At 40.0% G+C, this 18566-nt stretch overlaps 1 protein-coding gene across 1 annotated transcript in view; it reads left to right on the top strand.

Moving 5' to 3' along the window:
• DOCK11 (dedicator of cytokinesis 11) overlaps nt 1-18566 on the top strand; it is a 180273-nt gene that overhangs the window by 108868 nt on the left and 52839 nt on the right. Inside the window, exons 36-41 of the mRNA XM_044682838.1 lie at nt 3037-3148; nt 5443-5509; nt 6928-6975; nt 8019-8161; nt 13737-13852; nt 15801-15938. Coding sequence (XP_044538773.1) covers nt 3037-3148; nt 5443-5509; nt 6928-6975; nt 8019-8161; nt 13737-13852; nt 15801-15938 — 624 coding nt within the window. The remainder of the gene's footprint in view (nt 1-3036; nt 3149-5442; nt 5510-6927; nt 6976-8018; nt 8162-13736; nt 13853-15800; nt 15939-18566) is intronic.

Raw genomic sequence — 18566 nt, 5'->3', positions numbered from 1 at the left:
GGGTCTGCGCTTAGAGTCCACAAGTTCCTCAGCCTCCCGGGGGGTCCCAAGTCTTGCTGTTCTCAGGATCAAGCCCTGGTGAGCTGCCAATGACCCAAATGGGTGCCCCAAACCTGCTTCGACTCCTATGCGCTGGCTTTGGCGTTGTAGGTGGTGTGGGGTGGAGGAGGGGGTTGCTCCTCTCGTGTTTTTGTGGGAGCTGTTTCACCCCTTTATAGCATGGAAGTGCCCCGTTTCCACGTACCTCCAATGCTGCGCCCTGTTGTGGGGTCCCTTCTTTCCTCTGGATTTGTTTTTATGTCTTCTTGAGGAGTCCTATATGCGTGGGTTAGGAGAAGTCAAGCAGGTGCTATTTACTCTGCCGCCATCTTAACCCGGAAAAAAAACCCAGCTTGAAATTTTTAAACAGTGTGCAACTTCCCAAATGCTCTCCAGCCTGCTGCTCTTTTACTCCTTTACAGTCCTAGGGCCTGTCTCCACCATACATCCTAATATAATAACTCAGTGGAATGGCCATCAAAATTCATGTTCATAACTTCTCTACTAGCAGCAATGCAATGATCTAGAGCAAGGCTGAGGGACTTATGAGAAAGAAAACTAGCCACATTCAGAGGAAGAACTGTGGCAGGAGAAACACAGAGGAAAAACAACTGCTTGATCACATGGGCTGATGGGGATATTATTGGGGATGAAGAACATTAAACGATAACTCTAGTCCAACTATCAATAATATGGAATTAGGTCTTGATCAATGATACATGTAAAACCCAGTGGAATTGTGCGACAGCTAAGGGGGGTTTGGGGAGTTTGGGGAGAGGGAAAGAACATGAAACATGTAACTAGGAGAAAATATTCAAAATAAAAATAAAAAAAATTCATGTTCATAGAAAGGATGCTAGATATTCTCCACCCATTAAGTTTTCTCTATGGATTATTCTTATTATTAACCATAGATTCATTGAGGAGGCCATGCAGTATTTAGGGGTTTAATGCAATAATCACAGTATCTCCAGAAATCTGGAGTACCTTGCCATCCATAAAGAATCCCTCTTCCATCTGTACCCTGCAAAAAACAGTCTCTATGACATTTTTTTTATGGGATCCACAAGGAACCCCTTTGACAAGTGTCTCATTTGATGTTAATAAACAAGAGCATCATTAAACAAAGTTACCTCTGTGACTATTTATATCAAAGAATATTACATGGGAGATACCTTATTAGAGAAGAGCCTTTAAGGCTACGTTTGATCTACTGAGTCAAGTGATTGGGGGGTATAATTAAAAAAGTAAAAGCAGAGGGATTTTTTTTATTTTTTTGTACTTGTCAGTCAATTATGTGGCTGTAAAGATATGATCTGCTTTAGATCATATGTAGAAAGTAGCCTGTTCCCTTATCATACTTTCATCCCTTGATATATATACACATACATAGATTATTCTCATAAAAGTTTTATAAAGATAAGAAGGTTGCCATTGATCTCTCAGTTAGCTTATTGGGTTATTAACATGGTTTATTTGCATTTTCCCATTCTTTTGGTATTTTCTCCTCTCTGCTAGTAAGTGTCTGAACCCAGGTTTGAACTCAGGAAGTTGAGTCTTCCCAGCTCCTGGCTTGGCACTCTATCCACTACCCCCTTTGGAATACATGTGGTTAATTTAACATTCAAAACCATGTGTATGGCCTTAAACATGATGATCGTTCGTATTCTCTCTCCCCTTTTCTGCTGCTTCACCATTGTCACTATGGACTCAGGAGTGGACCACACAAAGTAAGAGCTTTACAAATATTTGGTCCTCACAACAACCTTGAGAGGTAGTTGCTATTAATGTCCTCATTATATAGTTGAGGAAACCAAGCAGACAGAAGTGAGATGATTTCCCCCAAGGGCACACTAACTGGCCTGGAATTCAGGTTTTCTTGACTCCAGGCCCAGTGCTGTGGCTGACCAGCAGCTGCACAGAAGTTCCTAGTGGGGAAAGCACTCAGAAAGGGGAACCAAGTACTGAGAGAAAAATGGGTTACAAGTCTAAGGGAAGGAAAGCATAAGGGGAGAATAAAGACACAAAGACACAGTATGTTCTGACATAAGGTAGTCAGACAGCGAGTAAGCTCTGATGGTGAAGAGCTTTGATGGTCCAGAGCTCTGGTGGTCAAGAGCTTAACTGGAACGAAGCTCTGATGGTAAAGAGCTTAACCCTTAGCCGCCATATTGGTATTTTTATTGGGGTTACAACAGTATGGGGGAAGGGAAAATGATAATTAGACAAGTGGTCTGATACATTAACATTATGAAGTCATCATCAGGAGATACAAACTGCTGGAACCTAAAACAATCAGCTAATGCCTAGATCAGGAATCCATATGGCCTAAGGTATCTAAGTTTGGTTGATACATATGTTAATTGATTGCTGTTGGTACTGAGAAAACTAATCGTTTTTCTGGAGCCTAATCTCAGGGAAGGGCTAGGAATTTGGCAAGGGTGAGGTTCCATTTAACTCCAGGTTACAGAAACCAATCTTAAGAGTCAGCTCTTTGAGTGAATATCAAAATGAATAAGCCTGGACTCCTACAAGTGCTCTCTACATTGCATCACTTAGCTGCCTCTTAGTGTCTTAGTCTCACGAGACTTGCTGCTATGTAGAATTCTACGAAGATTATGTTCCACTGGCATAGCCTTCTAGAACCTAGAGTTACTGGCAAATGATGATGATGCATCAGAGTTGGCCTTTGTGGAGATGTGATTTACCTATGATTTTTCAGAGCGGCAGCTCATCAACCCCCAAGAAGGATTTCCATTGACTTTACTAGGAGTTTTCGTCTATTTACTTTCAGACGGTGGTGAAGAACAGCAAGATGTATAGATTCTTCCTTAGTGCCAATCTTATTCTCACACAAACAGGATTCATGAGAAAAAAGATTTGAGTCTTTGTTGAATGAACTATTCAACCCAACAAGCTTGTGTTTATATTGAAATGATTTAAGACGTGGAAAGTGGCCCCTTTGAGTTGACCAGAGGTGGGTTGTTTTTGTTATAGACAAGAAGAAGCTCTACACGGAGTAATATATCCCAGTATAACAGGCTGGACCAGTATGAAATTAAAAGCCTCCTCATGTGTTATCTGTACATCATCAAAATGATTTCTGAAGGTAAGTTATGGTATACACGATACATACAATATGCTGGCAATAATCATTCAACAAGTATCTGTTGACTTTTCCTTCCAGCTATGTGATGATCGCACACATGAATGTTCATTGGGTCTTTTTTAAACCTTCAAAACTTGAATTTTAAGATGCCAATTTCAGCTTTGAGTATCTTAGTTTTCCTAGTTTAATAGCCATTTTATTAATGAATCCCTCAAATGGTGAGAGTTGAGGGGGATAACAGAACCATTTTGCCCTGGAGAACAGGTTCATTCTAGTGCATGGAATGAAGTCAGTGCAAAATGAGAAAGCTATTATCTGTACTTAGCGTGTAACACACTTGAGGCAGAGACACACACTTTCACTAGTTGGTATCACAACTTGAAAAATTTCCCTATATGCATGTCATAGTCTAGCCCATAGCTAATGGTTTTGCAGTTCAGTTCCATTTAAGTGATATTTGTTGAGAGCCCACCATGTACAAGGTCCTTCCTTATACCTTTGCTTATTTGACTCTGTTTTCTGCCATGACATTTTTTATTAGGTACTTTGTCAGAGGACTTGGGTTTGAATCTGTTCTCTGCCTCTGATCACATTGTGTCTTGGACAAGTCATTTAATTTCTCTAGTTCTCAGTTTCCCTGTCTGTAAAATGAGGGGGTTAGATTATATCAGTGAATCCCAAACTTTTCAAATATAAAGACCCTCTTTTACCACAAATTTCAGGAAATTCCATATGATAATAGATGTACTATTAGTAGCCACTGATTGAGAAAACACATGGCAAAAACTACTGTGAATCAGTAATGCTTTTGCATGACTTTGTATTTTAGTAACCTCAACAGCATCTATGCATACTGAAAAGGTCATGCGTGTGTGTGTGTGTGACATATTCTTTATTCAGTTCCACAGAAGATACAGCTGCTTATTTAAGGATTCATTCACCCTCTACAGTGATTTTGTAAATATCCAATGGCCCACCACCCAGAGATTGGAAATCGATTGATGGAAATCAGTGATGGGCAAACTACGGCCTGAGAGCCAGATGTGGCCCTCTGAAATGTTCTATCCCACTGCACATTGTTCCTAACCTGACAAATACAAGGAGTAGGATACAATGCAATGAAACTTGGAAAGAGTTGCCTTAGAAACAGACTGACACATGAGCATTTCCTTTCCTTTGGCCCCTCTTTAAAAAGTTTGCCCATCACTGTGCTAGATGATCTCTGCAGTCCCTTCTAGCTTGAAAATCCTATGACTCCCTAGAAACAGTTGCCAATTTCCTCAATTTAGAAACTATAAGTAAGAAAACATAAAGGTAATGAAGATATATAAGGTATCCTTGTAGATACTTTTAAAAAGTTCTAAAACAGGCCTCACTAAAAGATGACTTCAGTCCTTTTAACGATTTATGGTTTTTTTCCGTGATGGGATTCCTTCCACCTACATAGATCACTTTTTAGAGGTTGTTGTGAGCAAGAAGAGTTATAGCTAATGCTTTGCTGCCAATGCCTGTTCTTCAGAAGGTGTTTTTGGATCTGTTCTTGGAGGTCTTTTCAAACTGGTATGCCCTTCCAGAGCATGCCTTGAAAACACAGGCTCTCCCCAACAAGTGAGATCTGCAAGATTTGCATTAACTGGTCTCCATGGGGCTAGTCCCTGAATTTTCATGCCCAAAATGTACTATTTCTTTATCTTCACTTTGCAGATTACTTATTCTTCTTCAAAGCTCAGCTCAGGTGTCATCTCCTCTTGGTGGCTTTCTCTCCTTCACATTTTCCCAGAGCACTTTGTTCTGTTACTCCTTATGTATTGTTTCTCACCCAGTAAAATGTAAAGCTCTAGAACGCAAGGAATGCTTTGCTTTTGTCTTTAAAGGTCCGGTATCTAGTATGATGCCTTGCACATTGTGGCCAATAACAAATGGTGTGACCGGAGTGGCGGGGGGGGGGGGGGAATCCAGAGACTCCAGTTGGCAGCAGTCTGGAACTTATCTCCATCAATATCACCAATCAGTATTCTTTAAGGATTTGTATAGCTTTGTTCTGGGCTCAAGGATGGAACATGATGTGGTTCTATCTTCTTGGATATTATCCCTGAAACTGAGGGAAAAACAAGACAAATTCTTATTTTCTTCCTTTGAAGTGAAAATACAACAACTTTTTTTTTCTACCAGTTATCCAAGTAAGGGTTGAGGAGAGGGGAATAAGAAGATATGAAGGAATAATTCATTAATAAATAGAAAAATAAGACCTAGTTGAGGTTCAAGGTGTGACATTTTTGTTTATTTATTCCTAGATACTCTCCTAACTTATTGGAACAAAGTGTCTCCTCAGGAGCTCATAAATATTCTAGTACTTCTAGAGTAAGTAGTCATTTTATATATATGTGAAATTCTGTCTATGCTACTTCTGAACTCACAATTTTTTCCTGCTGCTTCCTATGTTGGAAGCCATGATTTAAAATGTTGGGTGTTTTTTACATGTAGAAATATGACAAATGGTGAAATGAAACAACTGGCTTATTGCACAATACTCCAACAATAACATTCTATCTTTACAATCCAACTGGAGTTCTGCGTCATTTAGTAAGAAAGGTTGGAGTGACTTGAAGTCACTCATTAGTTTGGAGCAGCTCGTTATTGGAGTCTACTATCTCTGCTATTACCCGAGATCTTGGTAATTCTACAGAGTTCAGAAGCTCACTTGGGAGTACGTGCTCCAGGCATTTTGGAGAAGGTTGTCTTATACTGGGTGCTATGCTAAGTTTGCATCAGGTTTTTTTAAAACCCTTACTTTCTCCAGGGCAGCTGGGTAGCTCATTGGATTGAGAGCCAGGCCTAGAGACGGGAGGTCCTGGGTTCAAATCCGGCCTCAGACACTTCCCAACTGTGTGACCCTGGGCAAGTCACTTGACCCCCATTGCCTACCCTTACCACTCTTCTGCCTTGGAGCTAATACTCCAAGACGGTATTGACTCCAAGGTTTAGGTAAGGGTTTAAAAAAACCCCTTACTTTCTGTCCTAGTAACAAGTCTAAGATGGAAGGGCAAAGACTAGGCCAGTGGGATTAAGTAATTTGCCCAAGATCACACAGCTAGGAAGTATCTGCGGCCAGATTTAGACCCAGGTCCTCCCAACTCTTGGCCTGGTGTTCTAACCACTGAGCAACTTAGTTGCTATAATTTGTGTCAATTTTGAAAGCAAATAGCTTTACTGTGTCACCGAAGGAGTTGGTTTCATGGATTATACATATATAGTTTCGGTTGCTGAGTATTTCCCGAAAGAGAGAGGATTCCTGCCCTATACTCCTTTGATTAAAGATCATCAGAAAAGATTTAGAAAACACCGACACAGTGGAGTAGTTAGCAAGGTGGTTTACAAACCACTGTATAAGGCAAACTTTGAGGATTCAACAGTATTTTTCCAATATTAACAACGATGGCAAGAGAGCCCAGAGAACAATTAGTAGGAAAATGTTTGGTGAGATAGCTGCTACTGTGGCTAGCATTGGAGCAGTGCAGAAGGTCTCTGTTTTTTGCTTATGTGACTTTTAGTTCTACTGAGTCATTGTAGGCAGATGAAGCCTAGTAAGCCTACATGCCACAAGCATATTAGCCAAAAGGGGTTGTACATATGTCCAGGGTGATGGGATTTAGATGTGGTTTTTACATGCATTTGCTCACACAGTCAGTGTGGTTTTTTTAAATGACTTACTAAATTGCAGAGATTGTACAGCATTTTCTTGCATGCTACTAATATGCAATTGTTTTTTTTCTTTCTAGAGTGTGCTTGTTTCACTTCAGATATACAGGGAAAAGAAACATAGCAAGGTAGAGTCTCTTCTATTATAAAAATTCCCCTGCCATGTTTTTCATCCTTTTCCTAGATTTATTTCATGCCTGCCAGTAGAGGGCAGTCTTTATTTGAAATTTTTGCCTTAAAAAAGTCAAATCATTAACTCATTCTGTAAACCAAGATACCCAGTGGGTCCAGGTTGTCAGAATCCAGCATTAATAGTCAGTAGAGCGAATATTCATCTTTTTTTCCAAAGGGCAGTCTGAGATTACCAGAGCCAGTGTGATCTCACTTCTGCCAGATGCGCTGCTACTAGATGTGCTCTAGTAGACAAGTGAAGAGGGTCAGATGAAGGGAGACAGCAGAAATGACTAAGATGATAAGAGGAAGGGTGGTACTTCTGTCCACATAGAAGGAAGACGTGGGTGATCTGGTACCTTAGCTTTTCTTTTTTTGCAACCAAAACCCCAGTGACCTAGAGAGCTTTTCTGTAAAGTTTGAAGGAATGATCTATTTGTTTCAGCAAGATATGTTAAAGGTAGAATTGTTTTGTGTCGATTTAAAATTCTTCAAATGGTGATTGTAGTAATCAGATGAAAAGTTTAACATATTTATCATTTTTTCTGTTTTGTTTGAAGAATTAATGGCTATCTAGTTATTAGTTTTTGTCTGGAGAATGAATATACTGATGTGATAAAAGATGGACCTACCACCCACCCCATAAGAATTTGTCTGGGTATTACTTGTTGTTATTGAGCAAAAACCTTTTTAAAAAAGCACAACAAATTATTAAGGACTGCCAGGGACTAAGGGGGATGGGGTTGGTTTAAGTGGTGTTTGTGTCTGTAGTTTTCCGACATCCTGTCATTAATAAATTGCTTGGGTCAGAAGCGACTTCATTTTCTTGGGCCCTCCAACTTCCCCAGATCTCCCTGGGCCCCGTCATTGCCACTTTCCCATAGGACATAGAAATTGATCTTTGCCTGGTTTTGGTTGAGGATGTACCGTAAATGATTCATTTAATATTGGTAGAGTACTGTTAGCTCATTTCACTCCTTATGTCTTATCTGCATTTCAGGGTACATGATGCCTGGTTGTCCAAACACTTTGGAATAGACAGAAAGTCTCAGACAATGCCAGCCCTTCGAAGCCGAGCAGGGGTGATGCAGGCCCGGCTTCAGCATCTCAGTAGCTTGGAAAGCTCATTCACACTTAATCACAGTAAGTGTAGAAGTATATGGAATACTATTAGAATCGTATCTCATTTAAAGTACTCTTTCTTTTTTAATGGTCAAGAAGAAATACAGTGAATGATTAGCTCCATACCCCCACCTGTCGGTGCTCCTCATTTTGGTGTTTTCGAACTAGATCAGTGATTTCATCTGGTGAGGAAACATTCTCTACCCGTGCACATTCTCAAAGGCTGCTCGAGGCACTGAATAGTCAGGTGACTTACCCCCAGGGCCATTTAGCTAGTATACATCAGAAATGGATCTTGAACTCAGATCTTCCTGACTCCAAGACTCTCTGGTCAATACTGGGTGCTTACTTTCATAAGTGAATATATAAACCCACATGCATCTTTTTTTCATGTAATAATTGTGAGCCTCTGCATCTTTCTTACTTAAATATTAATGAATTAGGTTCTTTTTTTGCCTTTTCCTCTTGATGAATTTTGTGACATGGTTAATTTTTCATTGCCCAGATCTCATTCCAACTATTAACATCAAATCTACATAACATTATGATAAAATACAGGACTAAATGACAGCACCCAGAGTGGGAAGGGAGCTCAGAAAGTCCAACCTCCTAGACCTACACAAGAACCCCCACTCTGGTGATTCAAAGGGCCTCCCCTTGAAGATCTCCAGTGCCAGAGAGCCCATTCCTTTCTGAGGCGACTCTTTCACCTTGAGGATAGCTCTAATTATTAAAGGGTGTTTCCTTACTTTAAGCCCAGATTTGCCTTGTTTGCAACTTCTCCTCAATGTCCCTAATTGTGCCAGGCAGTAGTATAGTCTGTTCAAATGCTTGAAGATGAATATTGGATCTCCCTCCCACTTCTTTCCAGACTAAACTGCCTCAGTTTCCTCAGCCAGGCCTTCTATGGCATTGATGTCAAAGCCCTTCGCCATCTAGTTCCTTTCTGAATATTCTCCATTTTAGCAACTATTTCTGAAAGGCAAGACCCAGAATTGGATCCTCTTTTGGGGATGTGGCCTAACCAAGGCAGAGCACCTCTCTCTGGGCTTCTCTTAATGCAGTCTAAGACCGAATTGCCTTTTGGCTACTCTTCCATATTATTAATTCGTGCTGAGCCTACAGTCCACTAAAATCTTTAGTAATTGTGAAACTGATGTTTGGAATCCATGTACATTCATCTCTATTAAATTTTACCAATTTTTACATTAGCCAATGTTCTAGCTTGTTAAGACCTTCTTACACACTTATTCATTTATCCAGCTGATTAGTGATCTCTGCCAAGTCAGTAAGCACCAGGGGTACAAAGAAAGGCAAAATCAGGCCGTGCTCTCAGAGAGCTGCCAATCTAACACAAACAATACACTGTATATACATACATAATATGATTAATGTATATGAATGCATCGATAGTGTAAACTAGGCACAAACATGCTATATACAGGTTAACTTGTAGGCCAATTCTGTGTCACCTGCAGATTTGATAAGCATGCCATTAGTGCCTTTATTCATATCACTGATAAAGCTATTTAATTAGCACAGAGAAAAACACAGATGTTTGGGCTGTTCCACCAGTGACATCTTTCCCGATTGACACAGAACCCTTCTTTGGGCCTGGGCATTCAACCACATTTAAATCCTGCTAACTACATTATTGTCTGACCATCTACCTCGTTCACAAGAATAACATGAGAGATGTTGAGTTCTTAGCTAAAATCTAGATAAATTCATTCTATAGCACAGCAGGGTAAGTCCTAATCTTGGAGTCAGGTTGATCTGAATTCAAATCCAGCCCCGCCCAGGCACTTAGAGCTTCAAGATACTCAAGAAGTCACTTGACCTCATTTTCTTCATGAGTAAAATAGAGATCATAATAGCACCTTCCTCCCAGGGTTGTAATGAGAACTAATTCAGCTGATGTATGTAGAACACTTTGTATACCTTAAAGCTTTTCATATATGCCCACTATTATCCTTTTTATTTCCTTGATTTTCTGGTCTAGATCCTGTCCAAAAAGGAAATGAGAAGAATCTGACTTGATGACTTTTTAAAGTCATACAGGAGAGCCAGGCCTAGAGACGGGAGGTCCTAGGTTCAAATCTAGCCTCAGACACTTTCCAGCTGTGTGACCCTGGGCAGGTCACTTGACCCCCATTGCCTAGCCCTTACCACTCTTCTGCCTTGGAGCCAATACACAGTATTAAAAAAAATTAAGTCATAGAGATTCTTTAGTTAAATACCTATTATATGCCAGGACATGGAGCTGATTGCTGAGGATGGAAAAAAGGCAAAAAATCAATCTAATGGAAAAGACAACATGCACGTAATTGTGTGCTACACATAGGATAAATTGGAGATACTCCACAGAGGAAAGAAACTTGCATTAAGGGAGAAGACTATGATTTTGACAGAGACTTTAGGGAAGCCACAAGATAGAACCTCTAGATGCTTTCATCTGCTGGCCTAGAACACTGCAACATCTCTAAGTGAAATCCATGCAGGGAAAAGCCCAATAGTAAAGGCAGTATGACACATAAAACTAGACCACCCATCAGATGGAAAGGTGCATGAGGTCCTAAGTGCAGAATTGATTAAGAAAAGGAGAGCAGCGTGGTATATATCTGGGATTGTGACTCCAACCTGATCCCTGAAACAGGGTTCTATCCATGTAATAGAATGGTTTTCTTGATTATGTGGCTAGCTTATATGGCTATATAGAATATGGCTATAAAATATGGAATATCACAGTCATCAAAGAATTCAAGTTGTAAGTCACCCAGAAGGTAATGGAGAGGCATACATGTTGAGAGTGAGTAAGTTGTACCATATTCCAGTGAAGCCATGACATGAAAAAGAATGTAAAGAGTATCATTTTAAAAATGTAGTGTATGGGTATAGGATTGGGGTTTTGGTTTTTAAAAGATCACTCTATTACAAAAAATGAATAATATGGAAACAAGTATTGAGTGATAATCCATGTATAACCCAGTGGAATTGCTTGTTGGATCCTGTCAAGTCTTTGCTTGAAAAATTACTTGTGGGTTCATGAACTGGGATGAGAAAAATGATTCTGGGGTAATGAGGGTTGAACCGCCAGACTGCCAAATCAGACACACAGACATCCTCTTGCTGGGCAGTGACAAAGTTTAATGAGTTGAGGTACATACTTTATAAGGAAAATGATGTAGGCTAAGGGATTAGGTTAGCCTTTTGCAGGGACAGTGATTAGTAATGATATACAAGATGGAAACAATGGATTTAGATTATCTCGGTGGTTCTGAACAGAGTTTTCTATAGAATAATAAATCACAGGTAACATGTCTATTCAGCATGTCAACATATGACCCAGTTTTGTATAAACACTGTATGTTCTTCTCACAGAACTCCTGTATCAGTAATTTTCTTGGCAGGACATAACAATATTTGTTTTTTTCATGCTAGGGAATAGACTACATGTCTGGCAATTTCTAAGCTATGGTTTCCCAGATACCTGGCAAACTGGGGTGCATTGGACATTCCACAGCCTTGCTGGAATGGAAGCCCCTAATCTTCTTATGCTGTTCCCACAGGCTCCAGGAAGTGGGGGGGGAAAGAACATGAATCATATAACCACGGAAAAATATTTTAAAATAAATAAGTTAATTAATTTAACAAAATTTAGTAACAAGAAAGGTCAGAAGACATTTATTTTGTGCTTTATAGATGCTATCTCATTAGAACTATGTAAAAGGATAAATTGGAGGTAATCAACAGAGATAAAGGGGAAAAGGAAAAGGCTTCCCATAGGAGATGGAGTTTTAGCCAGGACTTGAAGGAAGCCACGAATTTGAGATGAGGAGGAAGAGTATTCCAGGTGTTAGGAAGAGTTAATAAAAATGCCCTGAGTTGGGAGATGGAGTGCCTTATTTGAGGAATAGTAAAGAGGTCAGCCTTAATGGATCACAGAGAGAGAGAGACAGAGAAAGTGGCAGTGGGAGGGGGAATGTAAGGTATAACAAAACTGGACAGGAAGGAGGTAGAGCCAGTTTATGAAAGGCTTTGAATGCCAAGCAGATAGTTTTGTATTTGATCCTGGAGGACACAGGGAGCCACTGGAGTTTATTGAATGGGAGCAAGGATGACATGTTCGGATCTGTTCTTTACAAATATCACTTTGAGAAATTATCAGTATGTGGTGGAGCCAAGATGGCATAGAAAGTACAGGGACCCATATGAGCTTTACCAAATTCCTCCCAGAAAAAGCTAACACTTCAGAATGAATTCTAGAGCAGTATAACCCACAAAAAGACAAAGTGAAGTAATTTTTCAGCCCCAAACAACTTAGGAGGACAGCATGAGGGATCTAGTTCAAAAGGGTGGAGATGGAATGCAGCATGCCAGGGCAAGCCCCACCACTGCAACAAGCAATGGGACAAGGGTATAACTGAAGCAGCAGCAAAGGCTTCTAGAACTCTACAGTCATAGATAATAAATGGGGGAGTCTACAACTGCTCAAAAAGATACTACAGAGGTCTATTTGCTGGTTCTGGGTGCAAGACATATGTTGCACCATACACAGTTCCAGGAAGCAGTCCTGGGGCTAGCTCTGAGATAGAGAAGGAGCACCAGCTCTCTTGGCCACAGGAGAACAGAGGACCCCACCCACATTTCCAAGGTGGGAAAGAGTGCTTGTTGTTACCACCAAACCAGAGCACAGGCCCAAGGAATATTAAATACGCTTCTCTTTATATCATACCACCTTGGAAGAACCAAAAGCAGATTGATCCCTAGAGCCAGCACTGAAGGCAACTGCACAAAGAACCTAAAACTTGGAACAGTGCTCCCTTCAGCTCAGTTACAAAGCCCAACTTTATTAGTTTTTTAAATTAAGATAAAAGAAAAAGATTGGAAAATGAGCAAACAACAACCAAAAAACCCATAGAAAGTTATTTTGGTGACAGGGAAGACCAAAACACAAATTCAGAAGAAGACAACAAAATCAATACTGCTGCATCCACGGCCTCCAAGAAAAATAGGAATTGTTCTCATGCACAAAAAGAATTAATGGAAGAGCTCAAAAAGGATTTTTAAAATCATATAAGAGAAGTAGAAGAAAAATTAGGAAAAGAAATGAGAGTAATACAGGAAAATCATGAAAAAAGAGTCAACAGCTTGGTAAAGGAAGCACAAAAAATTCCTAAAGAAATTAATATCTTAAAAAACAGAATAGGCCAACTGGCAAAGAGATAAACAACAATCCACTGAAGAGAACTTCTTAAAAAGCAAAATCGGCCAAATGGGAAAAGAGGTACAAAAGTTCACTCAAGAAGATCATCCCCAAACAGTCTCAGAAATAGTTAAATGACTTGTAACATGGTCATGCATGTAATAAGTAGGTATCAGAGGCCAACATCCTATCTCCAGTGCCATGTAGCCTCAAAGGCAGCCTAGACTTAGTCTTTGAATTATAAGGAGCTCCTTTAGATAGCAAGGATTAAGATTATCTTGGGTTCTTGTCCCTGTGTGTGCTGATATGTGTATAGTTTTATAGGAAAGTTCATTCCAAATTATCACATGAATTTGTGTGTTAGAGCTTTGATTTCTTTCTGGATTGTAGGTTCTGGGACATCTGAAGCAGACATTTTTCACCAGGCCCTCCTTGAAGGCAACACTGCCACTGAGGTTTCCCTCACAGTGCTAGATACTATCTCCTTCTTTACACAATGCTTCAAGGTAAGATCTTGGACTTAAGAATGCTAGTGCTCATTGCAGATGAAAAAGGAGAGAAGTAAGAAAACTAGATTCATAAAATGGAAACTCTCAAGGGGCTATTTAGAGAAACTTTGGTCTCAGTCTCGACATTTTGCACAGGTCAAAACTGAGGGCAACCGAGGGGGTGCTGGCAAAGTCATAATTAATTCCCTCTGAACTCTTCAGAGGCAGCATAGTAAAGAAGAAGGTCCATTGAACGGGGAGACAGGAAATCTGCTACCAATTAGCCGTGTGTGCTTGGCCAAGTCCTTTTCCCTTTTTGGGAATCACTTTCCACAGAGAGGGCTAGACCAAATGATCTCAATGATCCCTTCCAGCTTGAGCATTCTGGGAGTTAGAAGTTTATTCTAGTGTTTTAAAACACCATCTTTAAAATAGATTGTGTACTTTTTCTTAAAAGGATAAGTAAAATCAAAACAGAAGGCTTTTAAAAGAGAATTTATTCCTTGGTCATTTTGCCTAAGCACAGTTTTCTACAGGCAACACCAAGGAAATGTGGAGTTATGCCAGGCAGCTTCTTTCTTGGAGCCCTAGTTGTTTTTGAGATGTTTGTCTCTTAGTCCTTGCTGCCAGAATTCAATTGAGCACTGAAACAATGATCTCATTGGATTGTTGCTTTGGGCTTTTTGGGATTTCTGATTTCATCAGCATGGGGAATTCCCAGTGTAGAAACTCCCTCTACAAATGCAGATCCTCAATTCTTGTATAACATGGAGTTCTAGAAAGTTGCTTGGGGACACTGCAATGTTAAGTGACTTGCCTGGATCTCACAGCCACTCACTGACAGAGATGGGATTTGAACTTGGCTCTTCCCAACTCTTGAGTACAGCTCTCTGCAACCTGCAGAGGATAGAAATGGAAAGGATTTTGCCTTTGCCTGAGTAATCTAGGTAAAATCCTTCACTTTGGCCATGCAAATTTGGTGGGCAAATTTCAAGTACACTAAAGGAAGAAAGAATGCCAGGCTACAGTCCCACTCTTGAAACATGAAATCTGTTCAGCTCCCAGTAAAAGACACTGTGCAGAGGCTTGAGAAAGGCACTTGGCCTTGTGGGCTTCATTTGATGTTTGCTGCTGTGGCTTGGTTGTGTCCCAGCCCATCCTTGAAATTGGCTCTGGAGGCCATTGGAGTGCTGTTGGCTTCTTGGCTCGTTTCAAGCCTTATCACTCTGTGGAGTGAGCTCAGGGTGGAGCCTGACCGTAATGATTTCTAGTGTTTCTTGTTAGGATACTATAACCTACAAAGCACCTTGGAATTCTAACGTCCACTCCCCTTCTCCCCCTCCAGCTTCTTCCCTATTCTTGTTGCAGATATCATTTAAGCAACTGAGCAATCTCTGCCTGCCAGATTAGTAATCTCACAAATATTGAATGTTACTAGTAGGTAGACTGCCTATTGCCATCCCTATTTGAAAGTAGAAGCACATGCTCAGGTAGACTTTTGACATCAAATTTGCATTTATTCTGTGACTCCCACTTGTTCATTTTCCCACAGAGAAATCCAAAGTTTATCTCTGCAGGCTGGCTGGCTGGCATGTACCATTGTTGAAGCTACTAATTATATGGTTAAGTAAACAGAAATTAGTAATGGTTCTTTCTCATCTTCATGCCTTGTTTGCTTTCTGGCACTAGATAAAGAATTCCGATTCTCAGGTTTTTCCTTTTGAATTATAAAAAGGGTTAGTAAGGAAACCTTCCAGGTAATGCCTATGGAATATTTTGAGAGGCCCAAGAAGGATCTCACCCAAACCTTGTTTAATTATGCCTTGGTGCTTTCTAATGTTCTGTAAAGTAGTAGTGTGATAAGTAGATATATTAGTGAAGTCACTTCTCCATAGCCTTCCTATCAAAAGAGCAAAAGGAAGCTGTATATTGTTGCAAAAATACAATTGTTTTCTTTTTCTTATAGAATCAACTCTTAAATAATGATGGCCATAACCCATTAATGAAAAAGGTTTTTGATATTCATCTTGCCTTTCTGAAAAATGGACAGTCAGAAGCATCCCTTAAGCATGTGTTTGCCTCCCTGAGAGCTTTTATTAGTAAGGTAAGTAAGGCAGAAGTCTCTAGGGCTGTCTCCTTGCCTTCAGAGGGGTTAGTCGGCAGTCACTGCCCCAAAAGTACTCTGCTGCTCATTTCTCTGATCCCAAGAAGTCAGGTAAAGAAGGCAGGGAGAGTATCTGTGTAAAAGTTAATATAGACCAAGAAAGTAAGCAGCCCTTAAATCAGAGGGTCTGGCAAAGAGCCTTCTGTAACCTGAAATTGTGGTTTGAGGTGGTTTCTCTCTTACCCTTTTATATCCTACTTTCCCATAAGAATCCTAGAAGCCCATCATTTTCAAATAGTTACATGTGCCTATTTTTCCCTTGATCCTGCTTTTTAAAAATTCAATGTAAAAGAATGATAATCTCTTCATCATTCTTCCATTAGACTGTAAGCTTCAGGAGGGCATGGGCTGTCTCTTAAATAGCACCTAGCACAGGACATTGCACTCGGGAAACATTTGATGAATTATTTCTGAAGGCCTCAAATTCTCGGGTCCCCTACCTCGTCAACAAAACAAACTTCCTAAAGAGTCTTTCATGTGCACGTTGTGTTCAGGACGTTGTGTCCAATTCTGGGCACCACGATTTTAAGAAAAACGTTGGTAAATTGGAGAACGTCCGCAGAAGAGCAACCAGAATGATGAATGGTTCTGTGTATCTGCCAAATGAGGATTGATAGAAGGAAATTGAGATTGTTACTTTAAAAAAGAAAAGTCTCAGAGGACATTAGGACTGTCTTTTAAGTATCTGTAGGACTGTTACGTGGAAGAGGAATTGGCCTTGTTCTGCTTAGCCCTCAAAGGCGGCAGACCTTGGAGCAGTGAGGAGAAGTTTCCAATTTCAACTTGTTGCCAGGAAAAAGTTCCTAATAACTAGCATACTAGGTAGCTTTGAGAGGTGAGAGGCTCCCACTGCTTGGAAGTCTTTAAGCATAACCATTTGTGGTGGAGGCAAAAAGCCACTAAGTGAAGCAGATTGCAAAGATGTTTATGACAAGGTGCTTCTTAAGAGCTTCCCAACTCTAGAATTAGCACAGCGGCCAAAGAAAGCCCTAAGATGAAGATAAGACACCTGAAGCAAAGCTTTCTGTAGCCTCCTATTGTGATACGTGTAATTTCAGCAAGATAAAGATATTCACTGAAGAGATCTGAATTACATAGTTGGGAAGCAAATTGCTGTTATTTTGTTTTTTTGAATAGCATCTGTTTGAGACTGCAAGAAATAGATGCAAAATGGCAATCTGCCAGCACTTCTCTAGCTACATATTTTTTCATCACCACCAATAGTGGAGCAGTCAGTATATCTGAATTCACCTTACTCTGTGATGTGCAGTTTGAGGAAGGAGAAATGTTCCTCACCAAGATTCACACCAAGGAAATTCATGCTAGAGGGGACTTGATTTCAAAGGCACCAGGCTTTGGAGGCAGAGGCCTTGGTTTAAAATCCTGGCTACCATTTGTTACCTTTTTTGTGTTATACATTTTTGTGACCTTAAGCAAATAACAACCTGAGTCCATTTTTGCATGAAATATTCCTTTGTTATCTCCAATTTTCCTGAAGGGATTTCTTGGCTTTCCCATTTATTTGTTTTCTCCTTTTTCTTTGCACTGATCATTTAAGAAAACCACTCAGTTAATCATACCTTTCCCTTCCCCTTTCCTTCTTTCACAGCTATTTGTAAAGCCTTATCAGATAGACATTTTGTCTCTTGCTCTTCTTTTTCTTTGGGATGGTTTTTGTTGCTCCCTCCTGTACAATATTGCAAACCTATGTCCATAGTTCTTCAGGCACTCTATCTGCTAGATCTATCTAATCCTTTAAGTCTTTTCATCATCCCTACTCTGCAGTCATAAGGGATTTTATTCAGGTCATTCCTATACAATCTGATGGTTTCCCCTACTTCCTTCATTTATGTCTGAATGTTGAATTAAGACGCTCATGATCTGAGCCACAGGCAGCTCCACGTCTCAGTCTAACGGACTATATACGAGTGTCTCCATATTTGTCTACAAAGTACACAACCAATCTGATTTCAGTATTGATCACAACCTTTTGGGTTGTGGGAAAAGAGTATTTGCTAAGACCAGTGAAGTGAAATCTTTATCTCCTTTCTATGGAGATAAATCTGTGCTTTATCCTAAGTGTAATTGGTCCCATTAATGTGAAGCAATCTCTAAAATCAACTGGACTATGAAAAGATTCTGTGTCTTTCCTGGCTATAAAACCTTAAAAAAGCTTTAGTCTCATTTTTTTCATCAGAAAACATTTTAATTATATACAAAAGTGATTATCAGGATGATTACACAAAATACAGATGTAAATGTACACCTTCTATAGAGTCAGGTAACAGTGCTGTGCTTAGCAAATTCACGGTTTCTCATTGCACTAAGGAGCTTGGACTGAGGTGAGAGGCACTAAACATCAAAATCAAATCACAAACTAGGGAAACATAACAGAAGCACAAGTCAGAGTTGTCTTCCTTTTGGGCAAAAAACAACCAATATTGGTGGTTTGGGAATGGCTCGCTCTTCTTACACCACTGCACCCCCAATGTGGACGTCATTAGATCTGTATGTGTTTCATAATCAAACCAAGTGGGAAAACAGGTTCGTTGTGGGCTATGATTGTGA

Source organism: Gracilinanus agilis, chromosome X (assembly GCF_016433145.1).
Source record: "Gracilinanus agilis isolate LMUSP501 chromosome X, AgileGrace, whole genome shotgun sequence".
NCBI classification, from domain to species: Eukaryota; Metazoa; Chordata; class Mammalia; order Didelphimorphia; family Didelphidae; genus Gracilinanus; species Gracilinanus agilis.
This window is presented reverse-complemented; position numbering and strand designations above follow the sequence as displayed.